Raw genomic sequence first — 25,010 nt, 5'->3', positions numbered from 1 at the left:
TATGTAGAAAAAGGACACCTCTGGTCTCTCAAAACTTTCAGTCTAAAAAAGTAAGCCCATGTGGCAAGAACAAGTTTTTTTTGCTCCATTTTACTCCCAAGAAGCTGAAGTATAAACTTAAGTGGCTTGCCCAAGGAGTGTGCAAAACCAATGATGAAACCATGAATGTGTAGCTCCCTGACTCAAAAATCAGTGATGTATCCTTGACTACTTCCTTCACTAGAACTGGTGTTGGGCTAGTCCCTTCTGAGACCTAAATTGTCTTTCAACAGGGGTACTAGAAGTACCTGGAAATGCAGGGAGAGGGCTTGTCTCCAGGTTTACCCATTTTGCTCTTGTTTAAGCTTCCTGTTAAATAATCATATGTGATTACTGTAATTCTCAAAGCTTTGATGTCTTGATTTCTGAGTGGTGTCCATGGATTTTAACTGCACCTGTTGAAGACAGCCTGGCCCTAACTAGCATTGGTGATTCTGATTAGAACAGTTTTTTGCCTCTTCATGAAAATGACTCAACTGATGTCTGGCCACACTTTCCTCCTTTCAAGAGATAAATGTGCCACCATGGTTTTCAGTAAGGGTGTCTTGTAGTAACTTTTTAGAAGGTGATGCAAATTGCTAAAACTTTTGCGATAAGAGTAATTTGACAGAGAATTGTCTGTCTTCATGTAGAGCGTGGCCAGAAATGTTATAGCTACCAGCTATACCTTCTGTATTTGTTAATAAAGTTTCACATGCCACACAAACTCCTTCACTCTGAGCCATGTTAAAGGACTACAAAGGTGTTGGAAGAGCAGGAGTCCTGTCAGCTATAATAGAAATGAGTCAGCCTTGATGGGGAAACCCCACCACTGCCTGATAATGGTGTTAGAAGAGCATTTGGAGAAAGGCAAAAATTGCCAGTTGTCAACAGACAATTCAGTCAGAACCATAGAGCAGAGCGAAACTTTGCTAGGTTACTATTACATTAAGTTGTTGAGAAAACCAAGACACCAGAAAAAAAAAACCCAACCTTTTCTATCTGGATCTTTAACAATCATCTGTAAATAACAGGCAGAATTTCAGGTTGTGCTGTTCTTCCCACTTCCTCTCCTTTCTGATGTCTTTTTGTGGCTTGCTCTCCTTCCTCTTCATGATCTACTTTTGACGCCAGGATTTAATTTTTGTTAAATGTTATGACTTCTGGGTATGTTGTTTTTGCTTACAGATTCTTTCCACTTGTTGCTAAAGCTACACGTTTCTTTCTTATGGTTGCATTTGCTAAAAATATTCTTTTGTAATGTGTCTTGGAATCCATACGTTTCTTTGTTAGCAACAACCTTTTCTCATCTGTCTGCTACGCATGGATGAAAGACAAAGCCATAATCAGGGACTTTCCTGGTGCTACTTTATTACCTTGACTTCAAGCTCACCAAATAACCAGTGCTGCTAAATGTATTTGCTTGATGGCTATTATAGGTGTGTGAGAACCTTCCATGGCTTAAACAAAGATGATCAAGAACAGCCAAGCAATTAACGCCTTTGCCAGTCATCTCAGAAACTAGGCTTTAATGAGTCAGATTGGCTGAAGAAAAGTAGGTCTCTGAAGATCTATGTTGTAAAGTTCCTCTGCCTCTCTTAGGAGCAAAACCTGTGAGGTTCATGTCACCTTTTATTCTCACTGAAGTGATTTAGCTTCTCACAAGAGCAGTTCCACAATGGGTTTGAAGGATGTAGCAGTTGTCTCTGCCAGTATGGTTTCACAGGCTCTGTAAAGTCTGACTGGGAGCTGCCCTTCTTGAAATGAGTTAAAATACTCTTGCCCTGAACTTTGTCTCCTGCTTGGTAGTGAATAATTTTTCATTCATTTGAATTAATTAAATGAATGTGGTTTCTTTGTGAGGCTAGCCATGAGGAAATGAGAAGGGCCCAACTCAAGCCTTTCATCATACGGCTGGACAGAGCATATCCACAGATGCTGTTTCTTCCAAGTTCTCTTATTTTGTTGTTATCTGCAGACACCAGAAGAGTACTGTAAAGCTGTCCAGAAATGCCTAAAGACACAGGATGTGCTCCAAAGAGCTTACTGTCTCAGGGAAGGTGAGGTAATGTAGAAGAGCACTGCAAGAGGGTGATTTTTTCCATTCTTCGGTTAAGCAGTTCAGGCTGAAAGACTACACAGATTATTCCCTGCACGCAACCCCCACCCCACCCCCGACTCTATCTCATCCCTTGTTTCTCCATTTTGCCTTGTGGCAAAGGACAGAATGACTTCAACCTATTGGCTAGGTGATAATCTCACACAGCCTTGCCTCTGTGAATGGCAGCCTCATTTGGTGGAAAAAAACCCACCCTGAATTTCAGTCCCAGTAAAGAAAAAAAACAACCGAACAAAAAAACCCAAAGCACTGTTGCCACCCCCCAGCCAAAACAAAAGCGTGTACTGTTAGTTCTTCCTCGGCTGTAACAGAATCACAGAATCATCTAGGTTGGAAAAGACCTTGAAGATCATCTAGTCCAACCGTTAACCTAGCATTGGCAGTTTCCAACTACACCATATCCCTCAGCGCTATGTTGACCCAACTCTTAAACACCTCCAGGGATGGGGACTCCACCACCTCCCTGGGCAGCCCATTCCAACGCCTAATAACCCGTTCTGTAAAGAAATGCTTCCTAAAATCCAGTCTAAACCTTTCCTGGCACAACTTGAGGCCATTACCTCTTGTCCTATCACTTATTACTTGGTTAAAGAGACTCATCCCCAGCTCTCTGCAACCTCCTTTCAGGTAGTTGTAGAGGGCGATGAGGTCTCCCCTCAGCAGAATCTGAACAGTGGTACTGAAATGATGATTATGTTAAAAGGAATGGTAATTTTGTGATCTCTGGATTGAGCATGGAAGCACCATACCCATACATCTGGCCTGCATATCACTGAAAGAAAGGTTATGAAGATAAAGTTCCTTAGGTTTTTTTAATCTTACTCAGATTTATTATTTTTTTTTAACTAATGCTTGAAGCATGTATATTTAAGATTTTCTTCCTGTCTCTTGCAGTTACTAGGCAGTGTTGCTGACTTATTTTTATCGTGTGTATTTTGGTGTACTCAGTATCTGTGATTGGGGATGTGCGCACTTGTTTTATAAATTTTAAGCTAATTTCATTATTTTGAAACTTGACTCACGGTTTTTTTGTGTATCAGAGGTTGACGAAACTGAATTGTAGTTGTTTAAAAAGTGATGAACAGTTGGATTCTGAGCACTAGAGACAATGGTGCTTCAGTGGCAATTTGGTGACTCAAACTGGCATATTCCTAGACAGAGCTTATACTAGGTCCTAGTGTGGACTGTGGAGATGCATGATTCTTTTGCCTTTTTTTTTTTTTTTTTGATTCTGTAGAAGTGAATCTGAAGCTCTTCAGTAATAGAAATCAGCAGTTCAGAAGAGAAGGCGGCACTGAGGTAGCAGTGTTGGGAAGAGGAAGAAATGTCTTTAAAATGTTCTTCCAGGACCTGGTTTCTGCACCTTCTGTTGGGCAGCTGGGCTGCTGTCGACATGAGGTTTTTTGTTTCTCTTGTTTGGGGATCTTTTTTCCCCTTTCTTTCTAATTTAACGTCAAGTTCCCAGCTTAGCCTAGCATAACAGGAAGCAATCTCAAAACCAACCAATTTAAGCTCCCTTATGTTGAGCTTGATGGTTGGTTGGCCTCCATATTGGGACGTTTTGTGGTTACTACCCAGTGTTATTTCTTTCTCTTGATATTAAGTTAATAGTTTTCTTTGAATAGTTTTTGCCATTCCATCTGGTTTCTGTTAACGGCTAATTTTGTTGTTGTTTCTTGTCATCAGTTTCTCTCTTGCTGTCTAATGGAAAATTAGTATTTTATGACTCATTGGGGTGCTTGTTTTATCTCCATTGACAGTCAGTGGTTAACATTAGGACTCTGAAATGTGACAACACTCTTCCCCAAGGAAGTATTTGTCTCAAAGGGGTCAGATTAGTTTGAAGAACCAGATGTAATACCTTAGGCTATTTGAGGATTTTAAATCCAGGCTGGGCCATCATGGTTAGAGTAATAATCCTTGTGTTTTCTTGGTCTCCTTTTTTCAGGAACTATGCTTCTGCTAAAACTTTTTTTTTTTCAGTTCTTCCCTCTCCCATCATTGTGGCCCTGAACCCGGTCTGGTCTTCATGAAAACACTGTGCATTATTCGCCCTACAAATATTCCTTGTTTCAAGTCAAATTAGTCTCCTGACTTCTGTTGGCTTTCCATTTCCCAGGTAGCAATCAAGGGTCAGAGTAGGAGTTGACTTATTGACAGTTGATCATCATGTCCTGTAGTCTGTTGTAGTTACTACAGTTGGACAGAAGCTCTTAAATTAAGAAACAATGAGCCCAGCTGCAGTCCACATCCCTGAAATGGCTTTGTGTATGGGAAATTGTGGGAGCTGCTGGATTCAAAGGGGCAACGGTTTGTAACTGTCCCTGTTGTTTTTCATCAACCTTAAAGTAATGAACTTTGGTGGCAAGTTATTGTTCCTATACTCCGTCATTGACACATCAGCATTTCGGCTGAATGGCTTGCCCCCACTTGACCAGCTGTTTCAGGCTGCCTGTGTATTTCAGCTGGAAGCATTTTCACAATGAAAAGACTTTTTATCAGTTTTTTCTTGTGACTGTAAGGGTAAGAGAGCTAGAAACCTGAGCTGTGCTTTGAAGGCTCATGATTTACCACAATACCTGTACTCAAATGGCAAACACACTGTAGACAGGCAAAAGAAAAACTGAAAAAGATCTCTCTGTCCATATAACTTACCTTGATTGGTAAACTAACACTGGCTGTGCGAGGTAGTGAGTTTTGTGGGGATATAACTTGCTTTCACCATGGCTTTTCATGGCATACCAGCAACATTTAAACAAATCACAACCCCATGCAAGCTCTTAATTATGCATTGGGCGTTTTCTCTTCTGCCAAAAAATGCTGTGTTAAATGTAAAGGGAGGTTGAAGAGTGGTGCCAGGACCAAGTCAATTCCTAAGTAAGGTAGCCTTTAACATACACAGTGTGATTTTAAAAATAAGAGGATATCAGTCCTCCTAATAAACTGTAAGTGCCAGTGTTAATATAATGAGAATTCTAGCTCATTACAAGCTGAATAAACCATTTCTAGAAACCATTTTTTTCCTTCTCTGTTTCCTTCAGCTCTACTGGAGCAAAACCCTTTCAGGGGTAAGATTGAGACATCTCCAGGTTATCTAGCATACAGTGTCACTAGCTGACCTGGGTGGAGAGGAACGGGTGTAAAGCAATGTATGTGATAATTTGAGAAATAAACCAAAGGTAGCCTTTTTAAAAAACAAATAGAACAGAGGCCAAATTCATATAATGCCATAGAAAAATCAAGCTAGGTAAATGCAGTGATAATCTGACTCAAAGGCAGATTTTTGTCTCATGTTTTTTTAAAAGACATTTTAATGTCTTTTAATCAAGGAACTCCGTGTATTCCACAAACTCACTGTAATATTATGGCAGATGACAACTGGAAGAGACTTAGTGGTGGGAGCTGAGATTCTTTTGTCAAATGATTTCTGAGATGAAACAGCTGTAGGATGGATGTTAACAGTCTCATTTCTGCAGTCCATTATCTTGAAAGTGGTCAAGGACTTTCCTTGGGTGGGTAGAGTTGGAAAGGGAATTCCTCATTCTCCATTGCCATTAGATATTCTCCCCTAGCCCATGAAGAAGCATGTGAAGCAGGCCCCTCGGTCCACTTTTTCTTGGTGCTTCTAACTGTTAATGGTTTCTGCATCAAACTGTTAATGGTCTCTCATCAGAAGACCTACATTTCTCATCCCAAATTCAACAAAGAAGTGTAAGAGTCATCTTGCCATTAAAAAAAAAAAGACAGAACAAAAAATTAGGGGGAGAGGAGGATTGTTTCTTTTGTTTTTCTCTTCCTCAGTTGTATTGCAGGTTATATTGCTTATTACTTGCTCTATCCTCCTTTCCCCTTTTTGCTCTTCTGCTTTTTATTTAAAAGAGTTTTCACTTCTGCCATGCCATGCCACATAGCAGGTGCTTTTGATTTGTGGGGGCACAAGTAGAAACCTTCTCACATGTCTGACTCCAGGGAAGATGTCAACATGCTCTTCACTGAAAGAAAAAGAAAGATGAACACAGATATATTTGAAATGCAAACAGAGCATCTGCAATATCAAGAGGTGTGAATGTAACAAGAAGGAAACATGAGCTCCTGAACAGCACTGGGAAGGGAATTTAAGTATGTTCATTGTAATGCAAGCATTTTAGCAAGTTTTCCTTTACCATTTATAGATATGAACCAGTTTTACCTGTCAGCACTTTTCAGAAGTGATCTCTGACTTCCTGTCCCATTCTTTGCAGCTGAGCTTTGGGAAGGTTTAGTATCTAAGGTCGTAAAGGTCTGACTACACAAAGTACACCTCCTGGTTCCCCAGCCCTGGCTCAGTGGTCATCCTAACCTTTCCTCTTCTTTGATGCCATCTAATACAAATGAAATCATCTACCTTGTCATTAAAATTCAGGTGACACTTGCAGGACTTCTCTTTTGAGAGGGTTTCTTTGTCTTAGTTTACTGTAGCCTTTGGGATTTGGCATTGTTTGGTGCAGATTCTTTCCATTAAATGAAAACAAAATGTAGTTGGCGGGATGTTTAATATATATAAGTATATACGTGTATGTGTGTGTATTTTAATGCATTTGACATAAATATGCCTGGCAGCTTTTACTCTACACCAGTATACATCCCTCTTAGTGTCTGTTGTCAGGTTGCTGTAGTCATCTTTAAATTTTCTTGTATTGAGTTATAAGTTTTCTGAAGCAGTTCCAGCCTTTTGCCACGTGTTATAATGCTCAGCACCACACAGCCCCGCTCCTGAATTCTCTTCTTTCTTGAAAGTATCAGTTGAATTTGGCGCATTTTTCTGATTTCTGAGTTACGTCCAGATCGGATGTTCCAGTCATGCTAGGCCCTTCAGCATTTCTAACTCTTGTTAGTGAGTTTAACTCCATATCTTTCAGGGAATAAAACCACCACTTCTGTATTTGTTAGAAGGGCATATTGAACTGGAAGCCAAATCTAATGCTCTACTTTTGAGGAGTGTTAGCTAGGAGAAAAATAAAATCCTCCTGGATTTAAAAATGATTGCAGTCCTCTTTTCTAAAGCTTACAGGAGTTCCCCTTTGTACCCAGGATTAGATCTTATAAAGACAGCTATACTTCTATCTATTCTAGTTTCTTGATATGGAAATCACCCTTCTTTATATAGCATCCCAACATCCTTTTCTTGCATACAATTAAAAAATATTTTCAAATTGTTTTCCAGTTGTGATGGGGAATGATACAGAGAAAGACAATATAAATAATAATAGAAAGACAGGAGAAAAGGGATGGTTCATGTGGGAAGATTATCAGCTAAGAAGGGTGATAAAAGGCACAAGAAGACAGAAAATGCAGGTGCGACGTGAGTTAAGATGGTGCTGGGGACAGTGGAGGTGGCTGAAGATGCAGTTGATGTGGCCACTGGTTCATGTGCTGTTCTACTCACTGTATCTCTCTGCTGCTGAAGGATATGAAGCAATGCTTACTTATAGGCAGTGTTAATGTGTGGGCTTTGCTGTTTTTCACCCTGTCACTCTGGGAAGCAGCTCCTATATTTTAATCCCCTTAAGCCTCTAGTCTCGCACCAAAACATGTCCCTCCTGAAATGTAATCCTCTTACCTCAGTTCCACTGCTATGCTCCAGTTATGCCTGTGTGATTTGGAGCACAGGCAGCGTTTCTGCACATGCCAAAGGTTGGAAAAATTTAAATATCAAAGTACCTAAATGAGGAGACTCCACACAACTATTGTCCAAAGTAGTGTTTCTTAATCTTGAATCCCAAAATCCCATCAACTCCCAAGATCCCAAATCCCAACTTTTTTGGAATAGCCTGTAGATTCTTTATGCTGTGGTGCCTCACCTGTAACCAAAACCAAATTAGGCATCTTTGAACGTTAATTTATTGTTTGTATTACCCTCGGTTTGCTTGCCTCCGTGCACGGGAATGAGAGTGTCATGGAGCACCTTTTGCATTCTCATGGACCACCATGCTTAGAGATCTAAAGGCCATAGTACAGCCAGGGAAGTGCAAGGAGAATTTAGGATCACATTTAGAGATCGTGGGACAAATAGAAAAGTTTTGGGAGGGGGAAGACTGGTGGGATGAATGAGACCGTTCTTCTGACTTGGAGGAAGCACTGACCTAAGATGTAGTTAGTGCTTTGCCAGTTGGTGGGCTCCAGGAGGCAGCTCTTTAGGCAGATCCCAAAGTCTGATACTCCATGTGAAAATCAATACTCTGACAAGATCCAGCTTGGAGCTTTACATTCTGCAACTGAGAAGAATGGAAGGTAGAGATCTCAATTATGTTTTTGCTTTGGCATGGCTTCACTGTACATGAAATTCATCCTGTGCAAACCACATGCTCTGTTCAGCCATGTGCCTGTAACAGGACACAGCTGCTGGCTGTGACACTGAGCAACACTGCATGTAGGAGTAGGACAAGTAGGGATGATTTTCATTCAGGGCAGCATGATTTCCCTGTGCCTCAGGTTTCTCCTCTGCCAAGTGACCACCACATTTGCCTACTTCAGGATACTGATGTCAAACTCTGGGAGTGTATTTCACTCACAAGAGGCAGTAAATTGCAAACTGGCTTCATCATGACCCTCCTACAGTTCATCTTGGATATCGTCTTCTTCAGCTCTTATTTTGAGCTGCTCCCTAGTGCTGTTCAGCATGTCCTTGCTGTTAAGCATCATGTCCCTTTGGAGAAGGAATACTGTTTTGGAGGAAAGATGCTATGTAAGAAGCACGTTGATTGTATGCTAAATTCTCAACCCTGTGGTATAGCCTTATTTTCAGTGACAATTTGGGTGTTACCTAAATGCATGTTTGCATTAAGAGTGGTTCTTCCAATTTTACATCCTCTTTTTGATGTCATCTGTTCTGTCCTCCAAGGTACTAGTAGCAGATGGTATTAAGGAATCTTGCAAGAAAAGTACTAGTTTTTCTGAGTGTTTTTATAGAGAATTGACCACTTGTCCCTTTGAACTCTTGCTTTTGTTATTTACCTCTCTGCTGTCCTACTTTGTTCTTAGCTGCAGGATAAGACTGCCTATTTCACTACTTTGAGTTTTAAGTGACTGGAAGAAGTTTGTCCAGCTGCTTTTCACTAGAGAGGAGATGTTTTCTTCCCTTCCACATGCTGAACAAGAGTTTGCAAGGGAAGCTTACTTAGAGCCTACCAGGAACATGTCCAGGGAGCCACAGGCTTTTTCCAGACCTGATATTTAAACATCCCTATCTCTCTATTTTCAGGATTTTAAAAAACTAATCTGTAAGATTAATAGGTAGCTGTCATAACTACAGGGTAAACTGTACCTTTTGATCAGTTTTTAAGTGTCTACCCTTTCCAAGCACCAGCTCTTCCTGCATTTTCCTCTGGGTTGGTTTCCATTGCGTTGATGCTTGTTTTGTTGCAGGAATCCCTGTTCATCAGCCTCAGATCTTGTCTGACCTAACAAATTATTTAATCCTATTGATGAATTTCCTCCTGGATGCCTGTGAAAACAGTGACATTTGTAACTTCCTCAAAGCAGAGCACTTATGTATGGAATGGTGGCAGGGAAGCAAAAGGTTAAAATTCAAAGGGCATGGTGTAAACCATATCTAACCCTCAGCTTTTCTTTACAAATCTACATCAGTTTTGCTCACCTGTGGTAAATGTCTGTATTGAAACCTGAAATTGTGAATCTCCAATATGGGGGAGTCTGAATATGAAGCAGGATGTTCTGGTTTGAGTTTTCATGCTTTTAAATCTCTGTATCTCACATCACAATCCAGTTGTTCTTGCAGGTTGCATCCTTATCCCATGCTACTGTTTTATCAGTCCCACTGCCTGCACTGCAAGATGAAGCTCAGCAACATCTAATCCTTCCCCCTGCACTCCCGCCTTTCCCCAGAGTGCTTATCTGGCCAAATCATCTATTTCATATTTTAAAGAATGCCTGCACATTATCTGATATTTCTTTTTGTGGCTGGATGCCTTCTGAAAGGTTCCTTTAAAACTAAAATCTCATGAAGAATTTTGACATTTTGTAATGTCCAGATAGGCAATGTTGCTTGCCTGGGGTTTGGCCTTTAAGAAAAATGGATTTCCAAAGCAGCAGTTACTTATTCTTTAATCTCCTGGAAAATACTTCAGTGGTCATTTCAAACTGGAAGGATAGTACTTACATTTAGAGATAATTTTATCTTTTGTATTTCCAAAACTAAGAGGAATCAGAAGTAGATTTGGGGAAAGGGATGTGTGGACTGGGAAGTTCCAGTTCTGGATCAGAACCTTGTTGTAATGGGATCAGCAAACATGATGTCAATGTGATGCCCCAGGAATAAAAGCTTGCAAACTGAGGATCCTACCCCCTAAGTGAATCCTCTCTGCTGGATTCTAGAGCCTGTGGTGAAACCCTTCTTTTATTGCTTCAGCTTCTCACTCAATTACAAGTGTAGAGCTTAAGAGAAAACAGCCTCCTAGTGGTCTGACTGTATGTATTTTCAGAAAGTATAGAGAAATACCTTTAATAATGTAGTGGTTCTTTATGGCTTTTTAAAAGTTACTTTTAAAAAATTACAAAATGTATTTTAATAAAATCTATTATCTTCTAAAACAGCTGCAGATTTCATAGGTGTCGAGTGATTTCTGCGGACAATGAATGTGTAGAGCGGTGAGCATAGAGAAGGTTGAAACAGCTTTTAAAATCTAGCTTTGGTGGGGATGAATTTAAAGGCAGTTTGATAAAAGCAAATCATATAAGCTAATACACTTTTTCTGAAAACTTTGATGCAATTTCCTGTGACAAAAAAAACACCCTCAAAGCTCTAGGGAATGAAGGGCAGGAGATTTACTGAGAATATAAGACTTATTTATAACCCTTTCCCCTTGGGAAATAAACTTGAGAAAAAGCTATGTCAGTGCATGTGCAGGAATGCAGTGCAGTCCCCAGTAGGTCAGCCAGCACTCTGATAGCTGCAGTTCATTTTCTGTTTCATAGGAATAAATACAAGCGACAGAGGTACCCAGTGAAGTGAATTGTTTAATACTACTCGCATAATATTGGTACTTTTGAGTTGATGCGTGTGTGTTTCCATAAAAAAACCTCTGAAACCAAGCAGGATTTTACTGGAACTGGAGCATGAGAGTTGCAGGAAGAGAATGAGTAAATGTCTTCAGTTAAGTGGAAAAGCTTCTATTCCAATAGGCCCAGAGATTTTATTTTAGCAGAAAATGCAGGCGTTCCTGGGACTGCAGCGGTAAATTTAGTTCTTACGCAGCTGCTGGCATTCAGCTCATTCAGACACACAGAAACCTCAATCCTCCTTATTAGACGGTGACTGTGCTGAAGTTTCCCAACTGGGTGAAGAGCAGTGCTCTTCTGGAAGGCTTCTTCTCTTCAGCTGGTAGGTTTTGTGAGTCACCCATCTGATTGCCTCAGACAGTCTTCCCTGATTGCCTCAGACAGTCTTCCGCTGTAATCTGATGGTTTTAGGATTACAGTGATGGGAAACAAGGCTGCCTACACAGAGCATCCCTCTTTCAGCTGCAGCTGCCCTGACCAAATAGTTAGGGGTGCTCTGAGCACCATACTTCTTTTTTTTTTTTTTTTTTTCTTTTACAGTTTGTTGGCCTTCAGATTGTCTGCCCTACTGTGCTGGGTCACAGGGCTCATCCCTACTTTATTCAGCCAGTGCAGCTCCATTGGCTTGGGTGTTGCTCAGCATTAGCACTGCCCAGCAGTCCCTTCCTGCACAGGGCTTCATGTAGAAGTGCTCCTGCTTCTCACTGCTGAACGTGAAGTAAATGTAGATTTCCATGTGCAAAGGCAAATACATTTTTCTAGCTGACTCTTGTTGCAATCTCTTCTTCTCTGCTTCTCATGCTTCAAGGCAAATTAGTATTGTTAAAAATACTTTAGGTCCTGATCTGCTGAAGTGCACCTACTACCAGTTGCAGTTACTGAAATACTTTTTTTTCAGATCATGGTGTTGATAGTGACTCAGTCTGAGTCTTCCTGACACCACAGGCATTCTTGTTGGTTTTGGTGGGACCACTGTGTCCACACGGAGTACTGGTTATTGCTTCCTCCAGGAAATAATTCATCCAAGTGCATGTGTCTTAGCCTGCAATAGCTGGCTTGAGTCACCTGCTTCCTTGTGGTGTTCTGAAGGTGTGGGACACAACTGTGAAGTCTTGTTATGTAGCTACATGTCTTTTCTTCACTTCATCTTATTTATTTACTTTCTCTTTTAATAATCTTTTGCTTCAACTCTCTTCATATAAAGACTTGTCTTATCATTGATCACCCCAGTTGTCTGTTGCTGAACTCTGCATCTCTGCGGCATCTCTTACTAACAGAGGCCAAATTCCTGACCCAATTGATGTTAGTGGTGGAATTCCCCCTGACTTCTATATAGCCAGGTTTCATTTCAGTATTCATTTCCACCCATTCCTTTTCCATGTTGGCATTTTGTTTGCACTGCTACATTTTGAAGAGAGAAAAGATCTGATATGGTCTCCTTTTTGAGAAGCACTGCTAGTGAATACAGAACTAAAAAAGATGTCCCTGACAGAATGGGGCTTGTAGTTTTCTTTTGGTGCCATTGTGGAAGACTTTCCACTTACCCTATATGGCCATACCATCTTTTTTTCTTCAATAACTTTTTTAAATAAAAAAGTTGAAATGACCTTCCTGAACAAGCATAAATCTCCTGTAGGATTTTATTTTTGTCCTGTTGGCCTCCTGTGTGGTGCTTATCTTCTCTGAGAATAGCAAAAGTATCAAAAATACAGAAAATCTTCTGAGCACTTGTCTTCCACCAGAAACATTTCTTTAATCAATTGGGCATAAGCTATTGTGACAGACACAGCAAAGAAGGTGGGAACATGGTGTACACATATATTAGTGATCGATATCGGTAGACTGGATAGCATCAGCTGTTAGACATGGATTTAGGTGGTGTTAACTGACTTACAGATAGATGCTGAATTCTTATCCTGCTCCTCTATCAGGGACACACTTAATGAGTGATATACAGGAAAGACTTACGGAGGACATTAAAAATCTGCTCTGTCCTTTACTTTCCCTGCATTTTAATTTTTCTTCCCATGATACCTGTGATATATGGTGCTATACTTTCCGTGTTCCCACTGTATGGTTGGAAGGTAACCAGAATCAGCAGGATTTTCTCCTATGAGGAACAGGTCCTAAACATCCTCTGAGAGAGAGAGCCAGAGTATCTGCTTGTGACTGAAGAATGCAGTATTTCTCAGCACACTCCTTGTTTGCTGGTGTCTGAAACTTGTTTATCTGTGACTCTTGGTAACCTGCACCCTCAGTTCCTTTAACGTTACTGAATATGTTGACATTTCAAGTGCAACACCCCAAATGTGGAAATGAAGTTAATGACTACAGATTTTTAGGCTAAAAAAGAAGTACATTTAGAGTGTGTTAAATCGTCTTGGTTTTAGAAGAGGCTTTTTCAGCTTTTAGCACTGTACAAATCATAGAATCACTTTGTCAGTGAGAAATGGACATCTTGAGTCACTGTTGTTCATAGAGGACTGTAAGCAAAGGGAATATTCCTGAAAGACAGACAGGTGAAAGCAAGAGACATTTGGAGAAAGTCCTGATGCAGTAGCAAAAAATGTCCTGTCTGGGCTGCAGTGCAGGAAGGGATGGTTAGCAATAGCATAGTAGGCTGGGGATGTAGCCCAGTGTCTCCAAGCACTGCCTTACCCGGTTCTTGCCATACACTGGTACTCTAATAGTATAATGACTTTAAGTGTTCACAGCACCAAACAGTGCAGAATGCTGATAGCACCAGTAGGTGCTCATGAATGATGTTGACCCCAGTACTGGTCTTCTGCCTGGTCCTATGTAGCTTTCTCTGGACACGCACTAGTTGGTTGCATCCCAAAGCATCAGGTGAGGCCCCATGTAAGACCAACTGTGCTTCCCTGACAAAATGATATAAAAGGCGCTTGGGTTACTTCTTAGAGTAGCCTGCTACACCTAGAGAGATTTTTCCCTTTGTTTCTGGTATCAGGGGTTGTGTTTTGGGGAGAGAGAGGGTAGTTGGCTCAGAGTGTGCTTTCCGTAGTTTTTTTATTAAAAAACTTAATGTATGTAAATGTGTGCATTCACACATGCATGACTTGGGGTAAATAGTTGACACCTAAATTTCTGGGATAATTAGCCAGGAATGCTGAATGGTCACTTGGTATAATTTTTTATTAGCAGATTTATGCTTTAAAGGATTGTCGTTTTGCAGTTTAAATGCACTACCCTTTAAATGAAGAGTACCTTTTCTCTTAGCTTTGAGTCATCTTTCTTCCCAGTGTTTTCCTTAAGTAGCTTTTGGTTTATTTCTGTAGGGGTAGTTGAATGTACTGTTTTTCTTAGATATTATCCTTTGTGTGTTTTCTGACCTTAGAAACAACTGTTGTAAGAAATGTAATGTGTTTAAAGCTCTCCAGAACATCACAGGTTAGATTTTGACAAGGATCTTCCTCTAACCAGTGTATGGCTAAGTAACTTTAATGGGATCTGTAGGGCCCAGTTCATCATTTACCTAAATTTGTGTGATCGTTTAAGTGAGTTTGAAATGCTGCAGGTCAGAATATTTTGCAAACTGCACTGATAAAAACAGGAAGATGAAATTTCAGGCAAAACCAAGCTGGTCTGTACTGAGTAGGTATTACTAAACGGATCTGATATCTACAAGTGCTCTTTCAAGAGCTCTTTTGTCATGTGCTTTTGGCCATATCATGTTAAATGTTACCAAAAATCCCTGAATGCTTTCCCAGCATCCTTTGGGAAGTGATTTCTCTAATTGCTAGGGGGAATATAATTTGCTCTTATGGTCCGTGCAGTCAAAAATAGGTTAATAAGCAATCAATATCTTTTAAGATGGAAAGGAAGGAAAAGATGAAACCCTTGAGCAAAATAGAAGCAACTTGAACTATCAAATTTGCTTTGGGAAGTATCCAGTTTTCTAGTATTGTTCTGAATCTGGTTTTAGATTCAGGAGGCCTTTGTAACCTTGGCTAAGTGATGATTCTGTGATTCACTGTTTTAACAGTGTACTTTGATGTCATAATATGAGTTGGAAATTAGAAAGTCTTTGTGGACCTTCTTAGTTGAGCAGAGGCAGTGATTCAGACACATGCATTGTATCCAAGTTGTAAACTGCACAGCCTCCTGCTATCCTGCCCAGGGAGTGTGTGCTCGCACGCATCCTGGTCCTGCAACAAGCGACTGAACCTGTAAAGTCATGTAGACACCAAGAAAGGCCAGTTCTGTGGAGAGTCCATCTAAGCCTCAGGCTTCTGTGTCTGTGGGCAGCTTGAGAGATTCCAAATTGTCAATTGCCTAGAGGGTTTTTTAATCTGTGAATGTTTAAAATAGCCAATTGCTTTGGCATATTGATATGTGCAGTGTACCATGAGAATTCCAGCAGTTGCATTAAATGCAGTTACTTCACAAAAGATAGAATGTTATTCCTTTTAATCTGTTTATAATAGCTGGCTTCCTCAGTGTTTGTATCTCTCTCTCTCTGCTGTTAAATACATTAAATTGTTTGAAACGGCATTTTTGCTGTCACACAGGTAAGCTTAAAGTGTACTGCTTCCATTATCAAGAAAGGTGTATATTTTTGGATCATGTCATTTGTAGTTCATATAATTTGTTCCCTGAGGGAAGGATTATTTTTTATGTATTGCATCACATAAAGGAATGCATCCATTTTAGGCAGGTTGTCTGGCAACAGTAAGATAAGAACATCCATAAAACATGTTGGATGCCAAACTTTGCAGTCTACTTTCTTTGTTAGAAATTGGGCACGTGGCATGTGAATATAGTAAGTGTGTAAATGAATGTAATTTTAATGAAATGTACCAGACTGTGATGGTCTTATGCAGAAATTAAAATTCGCTCTTACAGGTGAGGCAGCCTCAGCTCAGCAAGAGGAAGGCTCTTACGTCATCTTCTAGCTCAAGCAATTAAAGAGAGGAGATGGAGATCAGATCTCCATTTTAAAATGGCAGTTGGAGATGCAGGTTATCCAGAATCAGATTCACTTTGTGGAGCCTTTGGAAGTAAAGCAAAGCAGTGCAAAAACCACAAAAATGATATGTTGAAAAAAGTCGGGAAAACAAAGCCATGGAGAAGAGGGCCTTTTTGAAGAGAATGCTCTCCTCATCCAGTGTATGGTTGGACTCAAGAATGGATCCAAGCATTGCATGCCACGTACTCCTAAAACCAAACTGTCAAGATTGAGCACACAGCAATATACAAAGATAAGGACTCAGGTGGCCCATGTCTGGAACATGTAGGGAGGGACCTGCGTGTCTGTCAGGTTTGCATAGTATCAGGCCTATCCGTGCAAGCTCTTGAGAGCTATTCACAAGGTGGACTAGAGGTGAATTGCATTCTGCTTCTGACCGCACTGTGGTGCAGACACAGGCTAGAGATTCTTATTTAACTTCAACGTTCTGCTGTGTTTGCCTTGTTCTCTGAATTTCCTCTCATTTATATTTTTTTGCTTGTGATCTGTTAGCCTTCTTGACTGCCTTCCCCAAACCCCCAAGGGGCCTGTTCTTCGAATTCCTTGAACTCTGCCATTAAAGCCATTCAGTCTATCGTCTTCCTTTCATTGGTCTCGCTTTTCTGTTAAAGCTATATGATCTTGTGATTTTATTTCTGTTGCTGATGTTTTCAGGCACAGCTGTAAGTTCAGCACCTGGAATAAAGCTTGTTAATTCTCCTATGTTTTACTTACAGCCTAGTTTTTTGCCTTCAGGTTGTTTTTCTGAGTTTGCTCCCACTATGTGAAGTGGCTTGATGAGAACGTGAATGTGAGCAAGTTAGTGAGCTGAGTAATCCACAGTGAACTTGCTATAGATTTTCCACTGTGATGGAAGATCTGAAATCTTATATTAGGTTTCTGCACTCATTTGTGAATTGCAGGTCCCAGAGAATAAAGTGGGATCATCCAATAACAGAAGGTACTGGACTAGATGGATAGGGTGGATTGTTTGGATTCCTTTTTCAGAATTTATACTGGGTCTCCAGGAAAGCAAAAAAAGGAAATAGGTGGTGTGATTTCCATCACACCCCTCTGTTTTCAATGTCCAGGGGTAAATACTGCACAAGTGCAGAGATGCAAGGCATAGATGCCATTAGTGTTCTTTGATTAGATGCCATTATTCTTCCTTTCATTACTCTTCTACCTGCATGCAAAAACCATCGATGAACCTTGAGGATATTTCATCATATTTTATGGACAAAATTTTGAAATGAGCAAGGTTTAAGAAGTTTGTCAAGCACCAGCTTTATAAACCGTTAGTAAGTTTATTGCTCTTCCATGATGACCTGGTGACTGCCAAAGAAATAAAAGCCATATTCAATTGATATGATGCAAAATACCATTTCCTACTGAAGTAATTAAATGTTGGGTTCTGTCAGTCATGAGATCTAGTGCTGAAAAAGCTTTTGTAATTTAACAGTCCATTGGTTTTGACAGATGAAGAAAATTCAGAAAGTCTTCTCCTATTTCTTTCTTCTTATTCTATCTACTTCAGACTATTAAGTGCACATGCCAATATTGTCAACAACCACCCCTCTCCCCAAACAAAAAGTGTATGTTCTTTTAAATTTCTACTGTTCAGGTACAGAGTTGCAGTGCAAGATTTGCAGAAATTGTGGGAAGAGTTTGTTAGGAAATCTGACACAGTTATGAAACCTGAAACAATACCTGGGTGTGTACGGCTGCATGTTTGTAGAGCAACTGTGCATTCATGCTCTGGTGATGGGACTAGATGGAAGAACTGAGTTTCACTCCTGTCTTGCTGCTTTGCTATGCAAGGGTCATTCAGCTACTCAGTACTTCAGCACCTCGCCATTTCAAGCAATGCCATTCTGTGTCCCATTCTGTAATTCTCATGATATCTAAGAATGAGAATTGCTGTATGAATGGGAGTAATTACTACTTATTCATTCTCTTCTGCAAAGTTTTTTATTAAGGAAAGCAACCATTTACCCAGAAGACTTTGTTGAAATGGTGCCCATGCAACTTACTGTTGATGACAGTAAGTGATTTTTACTAGATATCGATCTTGTGGTTAAACTGTCATTGTAAAATGCAATGGCAATGCACAAAATGAGATTAAAATGGCTTTGAGAATCCAGGTGGAAAGCCCCAAGTAGGCAGTGCCCTAGCCAGTCAGCCCTGGTTTGTTTAACTGTGTCTCTGTTGGGCTGAGGCATTAGTACTTACCTTGTAGGGGATCTGTGTCTGGGGCATTACAGTAACATCATCATCAAAACAAAGGGCTCTACTCTTCATTACGAAGACTTTAGTTGGAGAACTCTTATTATTAGATGAAGATCTTAACCTATTTTATCATGTAAGATAATTTAACATAAAAGTTGTATTGCAAAATAGGGAATATAGTGCCCTATCTGGTCACTGGTGTTAGAGAATTGAGGCTTCACAAAGCAGGCATGTGCTAGGTTCACCCATAGCCGTAGGTTGCTTGAGGAGGAAGGAGGACCCTCTTCTGGTGCCCTCCATCCTTCTTTCCCAGAGGGAAAGAGAGTTAAAAATCATCTTGCTAAACTATTGGGATCTAGCTTGCTGTTTCTTCTCCAGGTCTATGAGCAGAGATGAAGATGGGTTTAATATTAGCCATACTTAGGACTGAACCATAGGTATGTAGTTAGGGATGTATCCAGAAGAAGGCTACACAAGCTATGAGACTGCTTCCTGTATTGTCTTCTATTTACCTGCCTTAATGACTGAAAACCAAAATGTTAGAAACACAAAATCCAAACCATTTTACCAAGATATTTTTCTCCTTCTATCCTGGCAAGGACAGCCAAGTCGCATTTCTTTAGGGTGCCCGCTTGCTGAGGCTGCATTAATTCTACAGCTGAGTTTGGAGAAAGGTCAGAATGATACATCGATATTGTAAGTGCACAGGAGCAGCTATGGCTGCCTAAAGTGTTACCAGTAACTGGGGACCCTCCTTCTGGCTCAGGTGGTAGGAATGGTTGTTTTGGGGTTCATAGGGCTTCTGGGTTTGGTTTTGTAAATTACATAGGTGTTGGGCTTAGTGGAAAATAGATATGTTATGGTAGGGAAGCAAGGGTAAAATAATGTGAAGTGCTGAACATGGAAGACTGAGGTAAAAGGGAGATGGGAGGGAGGTGTCGGCTTCTAGATCTCTGAACTGAGAAGGAAGAGGTGTCATGCAAGAGTAATCAAGGAATGGTGGCAGAAGGGAAAATGAGCCAGCAAGGTGGAGAAGGCAAGATGAACAGCCCTACAGGAAAGCAGATGTGAGCTGAAGCAACTGCTGAAGGAAGGAGGCAGCTCTATTGCTCACAGTAGGGAGCAAATTCAAGGGGAAGATAGAAGAAGAAAGTTGGGAGGGGGACACAGACAGTTGCAAGCAAGTGCATCCGAAGTTTACAGAAATGTGTCACTGTAGGAATGGGTGGCAGTTTTTCTGTTTTCCAGTCATTTTCCTGCTTCTGCCTTCCTCTTTGTTTTCCTAGAGCCAGGCTCTGATTGAGACCACAGAGCAGCAGCTGGCAGTGAGTGGCTCAGGAGAAGTTACAAGTTGCACTTGTAGTTTTTTCCTACCTAGATTCTTTTTTTTAAGTGCCTACCAGGCACTCAACCACTTCTAGTTGAGTAGGATGATTTTGAAAGGCAGGATTCCCATTATCCCATATAGAAAGACTGATCTACTAAAGTAGAGTGACACTTGCTTTAACTGTTGATAATTGTATGGTCAATGCTGGCAGATGTTGCATTTGTTATGACCTTTCATTCAAATGCAAAGACTAAAGCTTTTGCAGGAGGGGAGGAGAGCTTGTTTGGAGCTGTAATTACCAGACTAGAATATATCTTACTGTGCAATGGGAACATACTAGAAAAAGTCTCTGAAGACCTTTATTTGTTGGATAGTGATAGTACCATAATAGAAGCTTAGGCTTGCTACTCCTATGTCAGTGTTAATTTGTGAATAATTGGTAAAAAATCCCAGGATTAATGTATCAGTGATGGATATAGTGTGAAAAGTGAGCTTTTGTTTGTTTGCCTTTAAAACTAATTTTTATCTATTGAACAGTTCTGTTCCTCACTTAGTAATTGTGCCTAATCTACCTATTCCAGGAGTTCCTTTCATGGCTTTACAGCTCTTTTCTCTCTTAATGACTAGAAAACATATGGCATCCTTAATGTATTGCAGCATGGGAAACACCAGCAAGCACTAGCTCTATTTAATGGCTTCCATAGTGCTTTTTCCTGAAGGATGGATGTTTATTATTTTATTTGTGAAAGAGAATTAAACAGCAGAGATAGACTTTGTGGACTGTGCTACTTAGAGGTGTTTCTGTTGCTGTTTAATGAATTTTAAAAAAATAAAATAATTTTTTTGGTCCTTTGCAGAAGCTGTCAAGAAAGCACTGGAAATTGCTGATGCACAGTGAAACTCAATTGTTGATTTTTTTTCAGCCCAACACATTTTGAAGTCTGTGTGTATGTAAACTGTGAGACTTGGAGCAGCTGTTTCAAAAAATGTCCCTGATTTGAAGACAGGGTCAGTTGGTGTCCAAGGACTGAAGCAATTTTATCTGGGTGATGGGGCTGCTTGGTAGTTGATGGTCCAACCAGACTGGAAAATGTGTGTATTATTCGCAGGTCTGTGTTGGATCTGGTAGGGGCTATTGGTCAGTTGTCACTCCTTGAAAATATGGCTGAGTTGGTGCTTCTCCTCCTTGTTGGTGTAAGTAACTCTTTAGAGTACAGATTTTGGCCAACCTGATCTAAAGCTGTAGTTAATATCCTGTTGACTTTATGGATGTACCTGCTTTGTGTGGTAAGGAAACTGAGACGTGAAAGAGCACTTGGGTGGCTAGGAGTCCTTTAGAAATAACACCTGTACTTAAATATGTGTGCATGCACTCCGTATCCCTTAAGGGAATATTTTTCAAGACCGCTTTCTTGTTTAAAAATGTCTCTTTGAAAGGTCTCTTTCAATAACAAAACCAACTGCACATAGTCATCTACTGACTGAAACCTCTGATAGGTATGTTTCCAACAGTAGATCAATAAAGATAATATGAGCATCTGTCTCTTAGAGGCTCCTGGCATCCATCAGTTTGAAATCAGTTCTGGGAGCAGAAGCAGAAAGACTAGTTTCTGTGGTGCACCTAAGAGTATCTGCATCATTTACTGTGTGTGCAAATACAAGTCTTGTCCTCCAGCCTGTTCATGCTTATTGAATTTTAGCACATCCTTTTCAATACAGGTGCCTGTGTAGGTTCAGTCATTCTCCCTTGCAGGCAATTTCTTCAGCTAGACAGCAGTATTTGGGGAGCACTGATTTAATGTGAAGAAACCTCTGTTCAGTTTAATTTTGTCTTTAGGAATTTCACCTAGAAGTCTTCGGCACCTAGGGCTGGATTTGAGACTGTTACCTCTGTGGAGCTGTATGTGTTGCTTCAGGCAGACTTCTTGGCCACAGGTCCTGCTCTTCATTTTCCCTGGTCCCACATAGCCTTGCTTTGTTTACCTTCCACACGTCCCTACAAGGCCACGCATTCCCCCACACCTCACACATGCAATGACAAGTCTGTGCTTGCCAGCTTGTGTTGGTCTCTTTTCATCATCGCTTGAGAACATGTCCCTGCCCCCTTTTTTCTTCCTCCCGTCTTCTATAGCTTCAATGAACTTTTTTTTCTCTCTGTTGCTATAGTTACACTGCCTTTGATGAAATCAGCTAGGTCCTTCCCTTACAGTTAGAGTCAATTCTTAGCCATGCTGGTTCTGGCAGTAGTCCCGTCCAATGTTAGTCTTCACATAAGCATCATGTCCATATTTTTGGGGGTCTTTACGTGTTTGTTTCTGTTCCAGGAATACTGTTGTCTGTATAACAAAAGCTCGTAGTCATCTCAAATATCAAACTCAGCCCTGCAGTATTCAAATCTGGCATTCAAGTCAATGATAGTTTAGGCCACAACTCTTCCAGGTCTTAAAATGATCCGTGCTGGTTTTTAGTTTGGCTATCAGTCAAAACTGGCATGGAGTTCCCTGATTGCTTCTCCTCTGTTCTTCTGAAACACTATTTTACTGTCTTTTGGGTACACAAATTCCTACATACAGAGGGTTTGAGAACACTGTATTTGCTTCCTCACGTTTTTAAGGGAGGAAGTGCATATTATATCTGTCAACTGAGGCAGTGCCCAGGACTGTTGAGAGGCAACTGGTGGTGTAAGGAAGGGACAGCCTGCTTTTGTGAGCACATGTTGCAGTTTTTGCCTTGCCTTCTCTTTTCTCAACACAAAGCTTTATGTTGCTCTGGGGATGTGCTGTAGGGGAGTTCAGGAATGTCAAAATGTAGGTGCCCAGCCAGCTGGGCTGACTTGATGTGGGATTTAGTCATTGAAGGTCACTTGAACTCTAACGTGCCTCCACAGGCAGGAGGTCTGAAACCAGTGTGCCATATCCAAACTGATCTAGAAGTAACAGCAGTTGACTGGTTCGGGGTTTTTTTTATGTCCCCATTTGTTATATATACAGGACTTCTGATCTCAAGCTCTGTTCGATCAGTCAGTGGAAATGAAAACTGGAAGAGAGTGCTGTCAAAGTGTCTCTGTTAGGTTAAATTCTCTTGGGGAATCAAGGTGAAAGAGTTTGCTTCCTAAAATCCCAGATGAAAAGATGCACTTCTAGAAACTCTTACCCAGTATAAAGCCCAGAGGAGAAAGTAGTAAATTTACCCTTTTTTCAGAGGGTTTAAATCTCAAACCAATATACATCCCAGCTTCACAGACTTAGAGGAACATAGATACTGATTTGTAACCAGATGTTATGACTTCCCCTGTTTGTAATATTTGATTAGAAAAAAGTATTTCTTGTTGGATTTTATTCAGAAGAGTTTATTCAGAGCAATTCCCAGGCTCTTTCCAGTGGAGCAATCGTGTCCTGTTACACTTCATAGTAAACTGATGTTCAGAAACCAGAAACCAATTCAGAAACCTTAAAGGATGAAATATCTTGGTGAAACCTGTGGGGTTTTTTGGTAGGAGATAATATTGTCATCCTTAGCAGTCAGGGTCTGTACACTGAAAAGTTAGTAACAGATAGAGTCATCACCAATTTCAGTTTTGAGAATTGCAGCTTCTGCATTTCAATCTTGTATGATATTTCCAGTTTAATTCTGAGTTCTGTGATAAATAGGAAGTTCCTCAGTGATTCAGCTTTGTCTTCTGAAATGACATGCATGTGGTTATTCACAATTGTTTCCTGACATCACTATGATACTTTTGTTTTTCTTTAAGCAAGAGCTTTTGGTTTTAGTGGTTGATGTTAGCCTTTAGATGTAGATGAAGCAGGGCTGAGAAATATCCTTTCCAAAATAGCTGCCACCTGAGAAGAGGGCTTTGCAGTATTCATAGCGAGAATAAATCATTGTTCTAGTATTTTTTAGTTTGTACTTGTCTTGCCTGTGTGATTTTCTGCAATGTAATACCTTGTTAAGCAAGCAAAGCAATTTAGTGATTATCATAAATCAGGCTGATGTCAATAGAAGCATCATCCTTAAAAGCCACAGCTGTAAGACTTTCTCCATGGAATTTGTTTTCTAATACCAGCTTTAAAATATTCTCATAACTGTGATTTGTTGCTGCAGTGATCCTGTTCTTCCTCTTTCAGAATGAGAAGGCTTTGGGGCATTCCATGAGCCGCTCTAGTAACATCTCAAAGGTATGTTCCTGGATATAACTCAGTCTTTGATAAACTTGGGGATACTGGGATTTCTTTCACTTCAAAACTGGGGTCATTCATGTGACAATGTGACCGGTAGAAAATACTTCTTATGCCTGTCTGTCATTGATAGTCACTCCTGAAACAGTAGAACTCTCTGGTGTTTTGCAGACTCTCTTTACAAGTCGAATGAAATGGAAGCTACAGTAGGTTTTCTCTTTCACACTGTCAGCCTCCTTAGCTTGGTAGGAGCAAGATAGATGACAGATGCCTGAGATCTTATCTTGGGGGAAAAAATCACTCCAAAAGCATCACTCAAGTATGTTCTTTTATACTATAAGCTATCTGATGTAATGTTCTCTGTAAGATATGTATAGCCATGCATCCCGTAATATGTATTGGATATGTGGTTAAACATTATTTTATTGTCACTTCAACCTGAGTTATTGTTATCAGGGCATGACTATGTAAGTATTTTAAAATGTTTTCTATTACAGGCCCTGATCTTGTAAGGGGAGCTTGATGCTCTACCTGCTTTAGTCACACTTCATTATAGCTGATGGACACATCAAAAGCACAATTGCTTTGTTATGCCATTAGGAAAAAAGTATCTTCTGTCCAAGATAACTTACTACAATACATACCCTGCTCCTACTTCTGCATTACAAATAAAAAGATTTTTAATTCACTGGAAGCCTGATACCTTTTTGCTTACCCAAGTACAATTGCTTAAAGCCTTCATGAAAGCAAGGTTGTGGGGTTGACCAGTGTTTTTCATGGGGTGCATAAGCCTCAACCCCTCATTGCCATAGTTGATGTTGCTGGTAACAATGACTTTTAATGAGAGACTGAGTCATTATGGCTGTGACAAACTCAAGTCCCTTTTCAGGATATAGGATGCTATTCATGCCTATCTCCAGCAGAGGAAACAGTGGCTGCACTTAATTTATAGTTTATATAGGGACAGAGTGCTTTCACTTTGGAGCAGAAAGATGAGATTACTGGGTGTCTTAAATAATGAGCAGGGCAACTGTCCAGTGCACAAGGTACTGACCAAGCTGAAGGTGGTGTTACGGAGTGATGCGGGATTGTGTTTTGCATTCAGCATCAGAAAATGTG

The 25,010-nt window shown here is 40.4% G+C and overlaps 1 protein-coding gene across 10 annotated transcripts in view; it reads left to right on the top strand.

Moving 5' to 3' along the window:
- The window catches only part of MARCHF8 (membrane associated ring-CH-type finger 8), a 100,619-nt gene that overhangs the window by 51,134 nt on the left and 24,475 nt on the right, over positions 1-25,010 (top strand). For 5 of the 10 annotated variants that reach the window (XM_074874817.1, XM_074874818.1, XM_074874822.1 and 2 more), the window contains one exon: positions 23,841-23,891. The exons of 1 other annotated variant lie outside the window; for it this stretch is intronic. In XM_074874817.1, coding sequence (XP_074730918.1) covers positions 23,841-23,891 — 51 coding nt within the window. Of the gene's footprint in view, positions 1-1,996; positions 2,079-20,825; positions 20,911-23,840; positions 23,892-25,010 lie in introns of all 10 variants that reach the window. 4 more of the 10 variants (XM_074874823.1, XM_074874815.1, XM_074874816.1 and 1 more) reach the window with 2 other exon arrangements.

The sequence above is a fragment of the Strix uralensis genome, chromosome 7, assembly GCF_047716275.1.
Source record: "Strix uralensis isolate ZFMK-TIS-50842 chromosome 7, bStrUra1, whole genome shotgun sequence".
In the NCBI taxonomy this organism is placed as follows: Eukaryota; Metazoa; Chordata; class Aves; order Strigiformes; family Strigidae; genus Strix; species Strix uralensis.
Note: the sequence above shows the minus strand (reverse complement) of the source record. Positions and strands in the feature narration are given on the sequence as shown.